The sequence below is a fragment of the Neodiprion pinetum genome, chromosome 4, assembly GCF_021155775.2.
Source record: "Neodiprion pinetum isolate iyNeoPine1 chromosome 4, iyNeoPine1.2, whole genome shotgun sequence".
NCBI lineage: Eukaryota > Metazoa > Arthropoda > Insecta > Hymenoptera > Diprionidae > Neodiprion > Neodiprion pinetum.
The window spans coordinates 16,882,190-16,893,200 of NC_060235.2; the positions used below are offsets into that span (position 1 = coordinate 16,882,190).

The following is an 11,011-nucleotide window of genomic DNA, read 5'->3' on the forward strand; positions in this document are numbered from 1 at the left end:
GCTCCGTATGCTGTTCATAAAAAATTCTTATAAAATGTAGGTAGATATGAATCGGCAAGTAGATACTAGCGGAAAATTAGTAAGATACATCTTCATGGAGTAGTCGATTTTCAACCTGACGGCACATATCTTTCGATTCGATTCTCCGGTGTATGCAGGATGAACTTTTGATTCCGTACTGTAAAATGTCAGAGTAAAATTTTTTAATTGGTGATAAAGGAGGTATTCCGAAATGTGTACCAGTACGTGCAAAATTTCGGGACGGTCGTTTCGTAACTAGAATGAATATGCATGATTTGTCATTTTAGAACAGACGTACCGAAAATGATATCTTTATAGTGCGTTCGGTATTTATATCTGATTCCTCGATTACCTCGAAATGCGACGCTTCTTCTCTCTGCTCTTCACGCGTTTCGAGGTAGTCGAGGAATCAGATGTAAATATCGAACGCAGCTACGACAGTTCAGTGAGTCCAATCCATTTCGGAACGTTTCGAAATGTCGCATGTGCTAGCATACATTTCAGAATACGTCCATAGTCGCACCCTGTGTCACATAAAGTGAAGTCAAATCGAAAGTAAATTCGCGTTTAAAACCGTTCGATTCGGTACCAAATTATTCGAGTGTATCAATGGTCGAACCCAATGTTTTCAGCTCGTAAATTGAGAGTTTCAATTATCCAAGAATCCCGCAGCGAAGGGTGCAATTAAACCAAATTATTACAGGCATTTTTAGAAAGCCGCTGGTGTAGGTACCAAAATGAACCAAAGTATAGTTTACATCACACCCAATATTCTACTGGTACACTTAGGGTTGCTATACCAGTGGCTCGCCAAAAAATGCCTTATACTAGATAGAAGAGACCTAATCTTTTGTTTTTATTGTTCCTGTTTGTCAAATTTATGCTTGTTATACGTTTCATAATACGCCCGTTAAACGTTTAACGGACGTTCGTGAATTCGGGAATCGCTTTCAAGACGAATTTAAACAAGGCGGCGTCGATCGGCAGCAGCGGAGCAACGCTTCCGGCAGCCGCGTCGGGTGTGACGTATAGCGGCATGGATGCGCAGCCGGTGTGCGTCAAGAGCGTACCATTTCACTCGAGTCGCGCCGCTGTAGTCGCCATATTGTTTGCGGTCTTCGCGTTCGTCGGTCCTATTGTGCCAATCGGTAGTTTTCGTTTTCGGTATTGTGTTAGTGAGGAATAGTTAACAAAATTTCGCGAAAAGGCGGCATGAAGAAGACGAAGGACATGTCGGACGAAGACGAATATTCAGCAGACGATCCTGAGGAAGTCGAAGGTGTATCCGAAGACGAATGGACGCCCGAACCGGGAGCCGAGGTGAGGGAGGCCCACGCCACCGATCATATTCCATGATCGTTCTACGATCTGTTACTGCCTCTATATCGCGACGCCCGCGAGCAATTTACGGCAATATTCGACCTCCAGATCACCGAAGATCTTGCAGTCTTAGACCGTATTCGAAATCGTCTCGCGTTCCGCTCGCCGGTGATCTTCGCCGACTCTTCTATCCGTTTATAAAGTTTTTATTTTGCTCAACACGATATCAACTCTTCTCCGCTAATACACTTACACCATTTTTCGCAACTCGTATACCCGGCTTTTCTCTCTGATATTTCATTCATTTTCTATGTCGTTAATTCTTTTGCACGCATTTTTTCACTTATAAATTTTCACCGAGCGTTATCGCGAATGCCGGCTCACGTTTCTCGAACTCGCGTCATGATTTAAATCCAGTTACATACTGGTTTTCTTCATTCCCAATTTGATTTGCATTGTGTTAGCAGCTAAAATAATAGAAACATTAGCACTTTTCTTTGAGTTTGTCATAAGAATTCTATAGGCATTGTGCTTCGTAGATCATACTTATACACCAATAGTGTAGAATTTCAGATAAGCCAGAGCTTGGTTTTTTCAGGGTGGCACCAAAAAGAGGCCGCAAAGAGCTGCCAAGAAAAGACAGCACTCCGAGGAAGAGGAAGACGAGGAAGAGGAAGAAGAGGAAGAAGAAGAAGAAGATGAAGAGGAGGATGAGGAGTCGGATTCCGATTCGGGCAAGAAACCAAAAAAGAAGAGACGTTCAAAGAAGGAGGAAGAAGACGAAGATGACTCCGATGACAACAGTTTTAATGAACCTTCTGGCGTACCACCAAAGGATTATACCGTGAGCATAGTTGCCTTAGTTTTACCTTCACAGTGACTGATCCATCACGTCGTATTCAGATGTTGAAAATTAGTTTCTTGAATTTCTTTCAGTCTGGCGCCTTTGTTGTCGCTAAAGCAGATATTAACGGAGATACAGACCCTACCTTGTGGAGGATAGATGGCAAAGCACTTCTCCAAAAATATTTGCCTTGCAAAGAGGACGACAAAACTGTTTACAAAAGCACATCCACGGTGAGTTTTGGTATTTGGTTTGTGTAGCAATGAGAACTCTAAATTTTAATTTGCTCTTGAGAAGCTATCATAACTTTTTACTTATTCAACTATAAAGTTTTGTTCAAACCTTTAGATTAAATTAAGAAATATTTGCCATATAAAAATTTTCTGCTCAGAAACCTTGCAAAGTTGCAGTTTAATCATTAATTACGTAGGGCAGACTGAAGTTTGATAGGTTATTAATTTGAAGAAATGTATTTAATTTTATTTTGCATGTAGTGGAAGTATATCAACACTATCAGTATTAAAATACTGAATATATCGCAAAATTTCTTTGTGTGCGAATTTTATGTGATTTTAACAATCACAGTTTTTTTCTTTCAGTATTCTGGCTGGTCAGTAAACAACAAAGATAAGTACTTGGCAGCACAGGTCACATTCAAGGTCCAAAATCGTCATGAGACTATCGTTGAGTTACACCTGGATCGGCAACAACAGCAAGAAATTGTCAAGTGAGTATTCACGCTGTTGTTTAACATGAGGCATGCACCTTTAGCATTTGGATTGACGCCGAGGGATGACAGAAATCATTTTTCGTATTGATTCAAGTCGAGTACTAAGTATTCTATTTGCTCAAACTTTGATGTTAAATAATATAACAGCATCACCGATTATTCAATTTTATGTTATCTTTGATGCTGAGACCAGACTGCTTTTATAAGGCGATCATCATTGCTATCATTGAACGAATTTTATGTGTTATTTTCAGAGAAGAAAAAGAGGATTAAGTGCAACACTACAAACATCCTCGTATTTGTTTATATATGTTTTAAGATAAAGTAAGGTAAACACAGATTGCAGTTAGTAGAAAAGTGGTCTAACGTGTTTTAATTAATACCAAAATGGAAAGAAAAACATACTAGACTCCCAGAAAATTTGTGCCGACTTTTCTATAATTACCGTATTGTACTTCCATATGAGTTTAGTAATGCTGAGATCTCGAAATTCGAACACAATCGAATACTCGAAAACTGGGATAGGCGAGTAAGTTTACTTTCTCCTGTGTTTTAATCTAATCATGATCATATTCCAGTATAACAATAGAACAATTATTTACGTTCTTTGGCATTTTCTTTCATCCTTGTTACTTGAACTTTTATTGGTATTTCAACACCTCGAGTCTTAGCTGTTTGACAGTCTTTAGAGCTCAGTGCTAGTGTTAGGCCATGCTACGCAACTGCAGCTAGTTGTAAGAATATCGAAAATAACAAAACACAACATCAAATTAAAAAACATAAAAAATAATGATTAATCTAAAAAACTAGTAAATAACAAATCAATTCTAACTGCAAGCATCTTATGTTTTGATTTTATAACACAGACGAAAGGGACCTGTTAATTAGTCTTTCTAAATAAAATCTTAACAAGCATTCAAAATAACGCCGTCTTTGGCTGGGAATTCATTTAAAGGACAGCATATTATTGATATTGATAACGCTGCGTTGGGTTCTTCTAAATTGGAATTAATCAATTTCTTTTCAGTATGGTTTTTTACTCTTGTGACCCCAACTGCGAATAGGGTAATCAAATCCAAGAACCGTATAATTACGTACATACATATATCATCAGCGCTACTAATGATGATTGAATCATGGACGATTATTGAAAATAAAAACTATTTATTACTCTTTCACAAATTTGAACATTCAGTCTCTTATATCGATTCTTCATATAAATGTGAACATTTCCTGATTACATACTACTATTGGATATGAATTTGCAAATGATCAGTCATTAAAAGATGTCGATCATATACTTTTACCAAGAGACAAGTCTTCAAGCAAGAATGAAATTCATTTTAGAACATTTACTGTCTGGTTGGACAAAAATATCTATACAAGTAATGTAGTAACTTATTTCAAACAAATATGAAACTTGTACTGAAACTGATCCAAGCAAGTTCATTAAACCATATCCTTTGTCAAGACATATAAATTAAAGAAATTTTCAAGACGAAACAAATTAAAGGGGAAAAAGATTTATTGATTATAAATGCGAAGTTAATGTATCGCGTATATATCATACTAAATTGTGAAACAGGTTTCTATATGCATTAAAAAGAATGAAGCCACAAAGTTTTTCTGTATTCAGTATCCTGATTAATAAATAGTCTGTTCTTACCAGGTTTAAAACGGTAATCTTTCTTGCCTGTCTAAATAAGCGACATGTTTACTTAACTCGGAACCTTTTCCACCTCTTCCTCAAAGAATAGCTTATTTCAAAGTTAACGTTGTACCGTACAAAGTAAAGATTATACATTTCAAATGCTGGCCCACAAGCATGAGAAAACAATAAAACGTATCAATTAGATAATTTGAGAGACATATTTCGACTATGAACAAACGGACTGTCGGTGAAGTACATTTCCGTTTGAAGACAAATCATTGATTGCCACTTGGTAAGAAGGAAAATTCAATATTTTCAAAATGTGGTTAACGTTCATACGAAATTGTTTTATAATATATGTATCAGGGTGGGCCAAAAAAATCGATTATTTTTTTTCACTTTCTACTCCGAAAACTTGGTTGGTAGAGACCTCAAAAACATTCTCTCCAAGTATGAGCTCTTAATTTTAAGAGGAAGGTCCTCCGCCTCACAGTTTTCTATTTTTTTCTTATGGTGAGGAAGAAAAATACATATCTCGGTATCTACTATTTATAAAAAAAAAATGTGTATCATATTTTCGTAGGAAATTGACTTCTCTACAAAAAAGGTCTCTTACAATTTTTTTGTATACCTCACTGTTCAGAAGATATTCACCGTCAAACTTCAATGCACACTATTTTTAACAGTTTTTTTTGTTAATAATTCAAACAATTTCAATTTATTTCATGAGTTTCGGGAAAATCTGTACAAATTTCAGGTTCTGTCGTCGAAGTAACTACAACAGAAGTTCTCTGTTTCACAAACTTTTTGTAATTTATCATTTTTTTAGTATTTTTACAATTTTTTTTTTTAATATTTTGAAATCCCAATCATGCTCTTAATTAATTTTATGGCGTTTGTTCAGAGAACATTTTATAACTTTTTTTCACAAATTATACATAAAATGTTTTGCTCGAGAGGATTTTTGTTTTAAATCCTATCGCTTCGTCTGTTTGTCTTGTGCAACTAACGCCACTATTAGAAATAGTGTGCATTGAAGTTTGACGGTGAATATCTTCTGAGCAGTGAGGTATACAAAAAAATTGTAAGAGACCTTTTTTTGTACAGAATTCAATTTCCTACGAAAATATGATACATATTTTTTTTTATAAATAGTAGATACCGAGATATGTATTTTTCTTCCTCACCATAAGAAAAAAAAATAGAAAACTGCGAGACGGAGGACCTTCCTATTAAAATTAAGAGCTCATACTTGGAGAGAATGTTTTTGAGGTCTCTACCAACCAAGTTTTGGGAGTACAAAGTGAAAAAAAAATAGTCGATTTTTTTGGCTCATCCTAATATGGATACTGTATATCAATCTCTTATATTCTACATACTTATAGTTAAATTGTACATGGATTTCATGTACGTAATGATCAGGTAGTATTGGCGGCATTGTTCACAGGACTGGCTGGTCTCTCTGCGCCTCTTATTTCCCTCACAATGGGCTCTTCTGCCCTTCCATTGAGTCTCAATCCAGCCACTCCCTTCTTAGGTATAGTACATAGATCGCGTTTAATTTTTCTCCTTCTAGAAGGATCATTACGACGCAATTGAAGCATGCATCCAAAATCTGCGATGTATAGGAATCCAGCTATGAGCAGCTCACAGGATCTTAGTCCCTGCTTGTATGCTGTTTCAAGTTCTGAACTTGTTCGCTGATCATATTGCCACCAGCCTGAAACAAATCAGTGAAATTTACTGGTAGAAAATGGCAGGAGAGAAAACTAAGTTAACAAGTCTAGTTTTGAGGTAATCACGAGAAATATGGCATAGGAAATTCGAACATGCAGGTTTCTCCTAAATGTGATAGTAAAGTTAAACAGTGCTACAATGTTGGTAGTGAACTCACAAAGAAGATATACAGCAAAATTTGATCCCTACCATTGCGTCCTTCGTAGAACCAGCGATACTGTTCCTCCTCTGTAACCTGAATGGTTTTGACCAATTCTTCAAGTTCCACAAGCCGAGGTTTTTCAAGAAAGTCAGGTGGGATCTCGTGCCGGCACATCGGGCACCGTTTACTCTGGTTTGCGACCCCTTTCACACAGAGGAAGCAAAATACATGACTGCAAGGAAGCTGAGCTGGGTGAACGCAGGGCTGTAGACAAACTGCGCATTCCGGACCTGCGAATAATTGTCAACCTTAGGAGAAAATTTAATGGAATCGGTTCTCAACCAGGCGGATAAACGGAGATGGGTTTCTTCAGAATAATTAATTGTTGAAGGATGTAAACAATGTCCAGTGACACAGTGTTTTCACTCATATCTTTTGAGACACTTTGGTAATGATCTGTAACTCAAATCCTTGAAGATAGAAGGTGGAGTTTACCGTCGCTGTCTTCTGTTTCAGCACCGAAGTCTTTTTCGCTTGACTCGTTGACGGGTGGATCCTCTGTTAAATCGATCACCGCATCGGCCATTGCGTGAATTTTTTGTATTTTCGAGTATCTGACGGGTTTACATAGCCTTGTACGTTTCATGTATTAAGCAATCAGTTCGACTGCCGAAGTATTATTTAGCGCTTGTAATTCTCCTTCGTGGGAGGAACCTCCGAGAAGGAAGGGATAATTGAGTCTTGTAAATCTCAGTGTTGTTCTTCCGTCGGTGGTTGCAAATGCGACCGAATTTGCCAACGCATATTGCCTTCTTTTCTTTTACATGTGAAAACTACGTGAAAAATCAATCGCTTGACGTTATACTACGAATTATAATCACATTGATTTAACCAAATTTTGTTCGAAATAATTATCAGTTAAAAAATACCAAACCGCGGAAGAAGCTGCACAGATGGCTTCACTTGCTTCTGCGCACCTTATGGTCGAAATTCGAAATTACATTCGTCTAATCGTCGGTATATACGTTAACATTTGATTCTACTTTACCGATATGCGATCGGCTTCGAAAGCGAAACAACAATTAGAACGCAATTAGTAAATATAAAACACGTATTTTTGTGTATTATTTATCAGTACTCCTAAAAAGTGGTTTCGATTGATGTAAATTTAAATACCGATTATTGCTACAAGGAGACTGAACTCCAATGGGAGAATTGACAAAACTTGTACAGCAATTGAGGTTCATTTTTTTACCACTAGCGTCGCTAGTTTTCTTTTTGCACCGGTGTCATTGGTTGTAGGGGTTGCAGGGATGCTCCAGATCGACCAATCGATGGTCTTGCAATGAGATTGGTAGAAAGTTTTCAATTCAAACTGGCGCCTCATACTTCCTCCTTTAGGCAGTTATTTGTTTACGTCGTTGACTGAATCCTCAGTCAACGCATTCGGTAAGAAAGAAGTGCCGCGGATATTTTCAGTTGATAAAACAGGAGAACATCGTCTGCAGGGTCTGCAGTAACAGCTGGGCTGAAATAAAAACGTAATTTTGTTAAGGTAACCTCCCAAGTCCCAATAGTGCCCAATGTACGCTTGTGGCTCAGTTGTGATAGGTCTCGTTCTCTCAGATTTTGAAGGATAAACTTGAACATGTTTAGTCACGAAGATGTTACCAAGACCGGATCACGCTGGCTTATTTTCGGGAAATACGGTCGATACGATTTGACCGGTTCACGCAGCCGCGTCCTGACAGCCAGCGGCTGAATCGCCACACAACACACCTTCCCTCGACTGTAAATAAAACATTTAAATAATGTTTCAACTTTACGAAGATTCGCGTGCTGACGGATTGGGATATCACCCGTCGCATCGCAGAGAAAAAGAGGTTGACATTCTTGAGGTATATCTATAATAAATCTGAATTTTACTCGTCCATTCTGATTTGGTTTGTTGTTCTTTATTTGACGACATAAACAAAGCTTACCACTCCTCTCCCTAGGACGATAATCCCCTATCAAAATCTCCAACTATGTCTGATCAAATTTTATTAAAGAACTTTCTCTCAGGTATTGATTTGAATCAGTACTCATTTATGTGTTGCAACTTTTATAAATCCATGAATAATATGTGACTAAGCCAATGCCAACAATGAAACTACAGTACATACTCGTTTTTTCAGACATGCCTGCAACTCTCGTCACCAGAGCTCATTTGCAAAATGCCTAACGGAGATGTCAGCCGGCGCATTAAAGAGGGTCTGGCTTCTTCCTCGAGAAAGGAAAACCAAAGCTCTCGTGAAGATGGTAAGCTGAATCTCCTTCAAATTTGTCTGTATTTTGGATAAGATCTTGGCTAGCTGTTTATGTAGGTATAACGACTAGTCATATCCTCATTTTATTCTCAATCTATTAATACTCCCCAACTTTTTATTCTAATTCTAATCCTTAATATTTTGCAGGAACTAAATTGGGCAAGCGATGGTTCGTCATTCTTGGACTGCTCTTTCTGGGCTGCGCCCTAGTTGCCGGTGTAGGCTTACCATTGGCGCTCGAACTTCGCAGCTCACACCTACTGGAAGCCAGACTACTCGTTGTTAAACGAATACTATCAGAAATGCCACTCATTGACGGGTCAGTATTCATTTTTGATATCCCATGGTTAATAGTCACTTTAGAAATAATTTCTTATATAATACGAAATTCTTGAATTTCATCAACAAAATATATTAATCTGTTTTATTACATGCATGTCCCTAGAAAATGTTTCTGCACTTGAATTTTTTATCCCTAGACGGGAGAATACACCAAGATAATAAATGTAACCAATACTCCCTCAGTAGCCTTTTCAAATTTAATTTATTGCTCCAGGCATAACGATTTTGCTTGGAACTTGCGCCAGCGGGGAGGAACAGCGAGAAACTTTCCCTTCGAGGATGATCTTTCTAAGAACTTGACGTGGGGTCCAGAGTGGCAAACAGATTTAGTGCGTCTAAGACGGGGTAATGTTGGGGCTCAATTTTGGTCGGCTTACGTTCCTTGCGAGGCTCAGTTTCTGGATGCCGTTCAACTGACGTTAGAACAGATCGATCTTGTCAGAAGATTAACATCAAAACACCCAACGGGTATGCGTCTGGTAACTTCGAGTGCAGAGCTTGAGGGAGCTCACAGAGATGGCATGATTGCCAGTCTCGTTGGTCTGGAAGGCGGCCACAGCATTGGCTCCTCACTGGCAGTTTTACGCAGTTTTCATCTCTTGGGTGCTCGATACATGACTTTAACGCATCGCTGCAACACACCGTGGTAAAAAATCATGTAAAAATTGTTGCGATTTTACGAGCTATAATTTATCTGAAATTCTAGCTGAAATTGTTGTTGCAATTTGTTGTTTAACTTTTCAGGGCGGATTCTAGTCTAGTAGAGGACCCGAACGAAGATGTGCCTCTGGATTATCACAGTAGTGGTCTGTCTACGTTCGGGCGAGCTATTGTCAAGGAGCTAAACAGACTGGGGATGCTGGTAGATCTTTCTCACGTTTCTACTCAGACGATGAGAGCAGCTTTGGCTGTGACTAAAGCACCTGTTATTTTTTCACACAGTGCAGCTAGAGCCTTGTGCAACTCGTCAAGAAATGTCCCGGACGACATTCTTCGCTATCTCGTGAGCATTGATCGGTTTTTCCAAACTATTACCAACCCTTGGCGATTCGCTCCAATTGCAAAGCATGGCAACGCAAATACAGATTATGCTTCAATTTTTATTTTTAGCCCATTAACGGTGGATTAGTGATGGTGAGCTTCGACAGTGCCCATCTAAGTTGCAGCAGCTCCGCTTCAATGCACGACGTAATCGGTGAGCTTCAAGTTTTTCACTTGTTGCAGGATTGGCGAGTCTGCAACAGATGACAAGTAGACTTTTGTCTAATTTGCGATTAATCGATATTGTGCAGATGGAGTAATCTGACGATTTACTTCCATTTCAGCACATATCACTCACATCAGAAAAACCGCGGGAGTTAATCACGTTGGACTCGGAGCTGGATACGATGGAATTATTAGGTACACTTCATGATGAATTCAAAGTTATGACAACGATGCAAGATTAGTCTATATATTGAAGTTTTTACAGCCCTCCGGCGGAGTTGCCAGACGTCTCTGGCTACCCTTTGCTACTGGCGGAGTTGACCAGAGATAGGCGATGGTCAGCAGCTGATATAAAGAAGCTTGCTGGTGGAAACTTGTTGAGAGTTTTGAAAGAGGCAGAGACTCAGTCTTTGGCCCTTTTGGCGCAGCAACCATCTGAGGAATGGATAGCGCAAGAGTTAATTGAGGATACCGCTTACTGCAGGTATCATGATGCGTGAAGAATTAACGTGATGCTAAAAAAATTCGGAAATGAGCGGTTTTCATCTTGTATAATTATAATTCATAGTAACTGTGATTATCTTCTCTATTCCGTTGATATACATCCAACTGTAAATGTGGAAATATTCTAAGTTTTTTAATAAAAGGAAATGTTTGCTGTAACGTTCATAAATTTAACTGTATGGTAATAGAATATCACAGCATATCT

The 11,011-nt window shown here is 38.4% G+C and overlaps 3 protein-coding genes across 5 annotated transcripts; 2 read left to right on the forward strand and 1 right to left on the reverse strand.

Moving 5' to 3' along the window:
* Positions 1 to 1,099: 1,099 nt before the first annotated feature.
* On the forward strand, positions 1,100 to 4,932 carry LOC124218142 (nucleolin). Its single transcript, XM_046624589.2, has 5 exons — positions 1,100 to 1,341; positions 1,940 to 2,185; positions 2,278 to 2,418; positions 2,785 to 2,912; positions 3,170 to 4,932. The coding sequence occupies exons 1-5, from the start codon at positions 1,234 to 1,236 to the stop codon at positions 3,186 to 3,188; spliced, it is 642 nt and encodes a 213-aa protein (XP_046480545.1). The 5' UTR covers positions 1,100 to 1,233; the 3' UTR covers positions 3,189 to 4,932.
* Positions 4,423 to 7,905, reverse strand: Rnf146 (Ring finger protein 146). The gene is made up of 3 exons (XM_046624588.2): positions 6,941 to 7,905; positions 6,493 to 6,735; positions 4,423 to 6,286 (listed from the first exon to the last, which is right to left on the reverse strand). The coding sequence occupies exons 1-3, from the start codon at positions 7,089 to 7,091 to the stop codon at positions 5,985 to 5,987; spliced, it is 696 nt and encodes a 231-aa protein (XP_046480544.1). The 5' UTR covers positions 7,092 to 7,905; the 3' UTR covers positions 4,423 to 5,984.
* Positions 7,613 to 10,965, forward strand: LOC124218138 (dipeptidase 1). Of its 3 annotated transcripts, none has more exons than XM_046624582.2 (9): positions 7,613 to 8,000; positions 8,102 to 8,343; positions 8,623 to 8,746; positions 8,902 to 9,073; positions 9,311 to 9,742; positions 9,841 to 10,099; positions 10,207 to 10,291; positions 10,422 to 10,497; positions 10,568 to 10,965. In XM_046624582.2, the coding sequence occupies exons 2-9, from the start codon at positions 8,257 to 8,259 to the stop codon at positions 10,800 to 10,802; spliced, it is 1,470 nt and encodes a 489-aa protein (XP_046480538.1). In that variant the 5' UTR covers positions 7,613 to 8,000; positions 8,102 to 8,256; the 3' UTR covers positions 10,803 to 10,965. The 3 variants fall into 3 exon arrangements, with proteins under 3 accessions (XP_046480538.1, XP_046480539.1, XP_068991887.1); XM_046624583.2 differs by having other exon boundaries at positions 7,613 to 7,986; XM_069135786.1 differs by lacking the exon at positions 7,613 to 8,000 and having other exon boundaries at positions 8,008 to 8,343.
* The last annotated feature ends 46 nt before the right edge of the window (positions 10,966 to 11,011 follow it).

What these genes read in the sequence shown, in the direction of transcription:
- Rnf146 (XM_046624588.2), bottom strand. Translation starts at nt 7,091, where the DNA reads ATGAAACGTACAAGGCTATGTAAACCCGTCAGATACTCGAAAATACAA. An exon ending in TGAAACAGAAGACAGCGACG is followed by an intron (nt 6,736 to 6,940) that starts GTAAACTCCACC and finishes AATTATTCGCAG; the next exon opens with GTCCGGAATGCGCAGTTTGT. An exon ending in GTTCTACGAAGGACGCAATG is followed by an intron (nt 6,287 to 6,492) that starts GTAGGGATCAAA and finishes GATTTGTTTCAG; the next exon opens with GCTGGTGGCAATATGATCAG.
- LOC124218138 (XM_046624582.2), top strand. Translation starts at nt 8,257, where the DNA reads ATGTTTCAACTTTACGAAGATTCGCGTGCTGACGGATTGGGATATCAC. An exon ending in ACGACATTCTTCGCTATCTC is followed by an intron (nt 10,100 to 10,206) that starts GTGAGCATTGAT and finishes TTTTATTTTTAG; the next exon opens with CCCATTAACGGTGGATTAGT. An exon ending in GGATACGATGGAATTATTAG is followed by an intron (nt 10,498 to 10,567) that starts GTACACTTCATG and finishes AAGTTTTTACAG; the next exon opens with CCCTCCGGCGGAGTTGCCAG.
- LOC124218142 (XM_046624589.2), top strand. Translation starts at nt 1,234, where the DNA reads ATGAAGAAGACGAAGGACATGTCGGACGAAGACGAATATTCAGCAGAC. An exon ending in CGCCCGAACCGGGAGCCGAG is followed by an intron (nt 1,342 to 1,939) that starts GTGAGGGAGGCC and finishes TGGTTTTTTCAG; the next exon opens with GGTGGCACCAAAAAGAGGCC. An exon ending in TACCACCAAAGGATTATACC is followed by an intron (nt 2,186 to 2,277) that starts GTGAGCATAGTT and finishes AATTTCTTTCAG; the next exon opens with TCTGGCGCCTTTGTTGTCGC.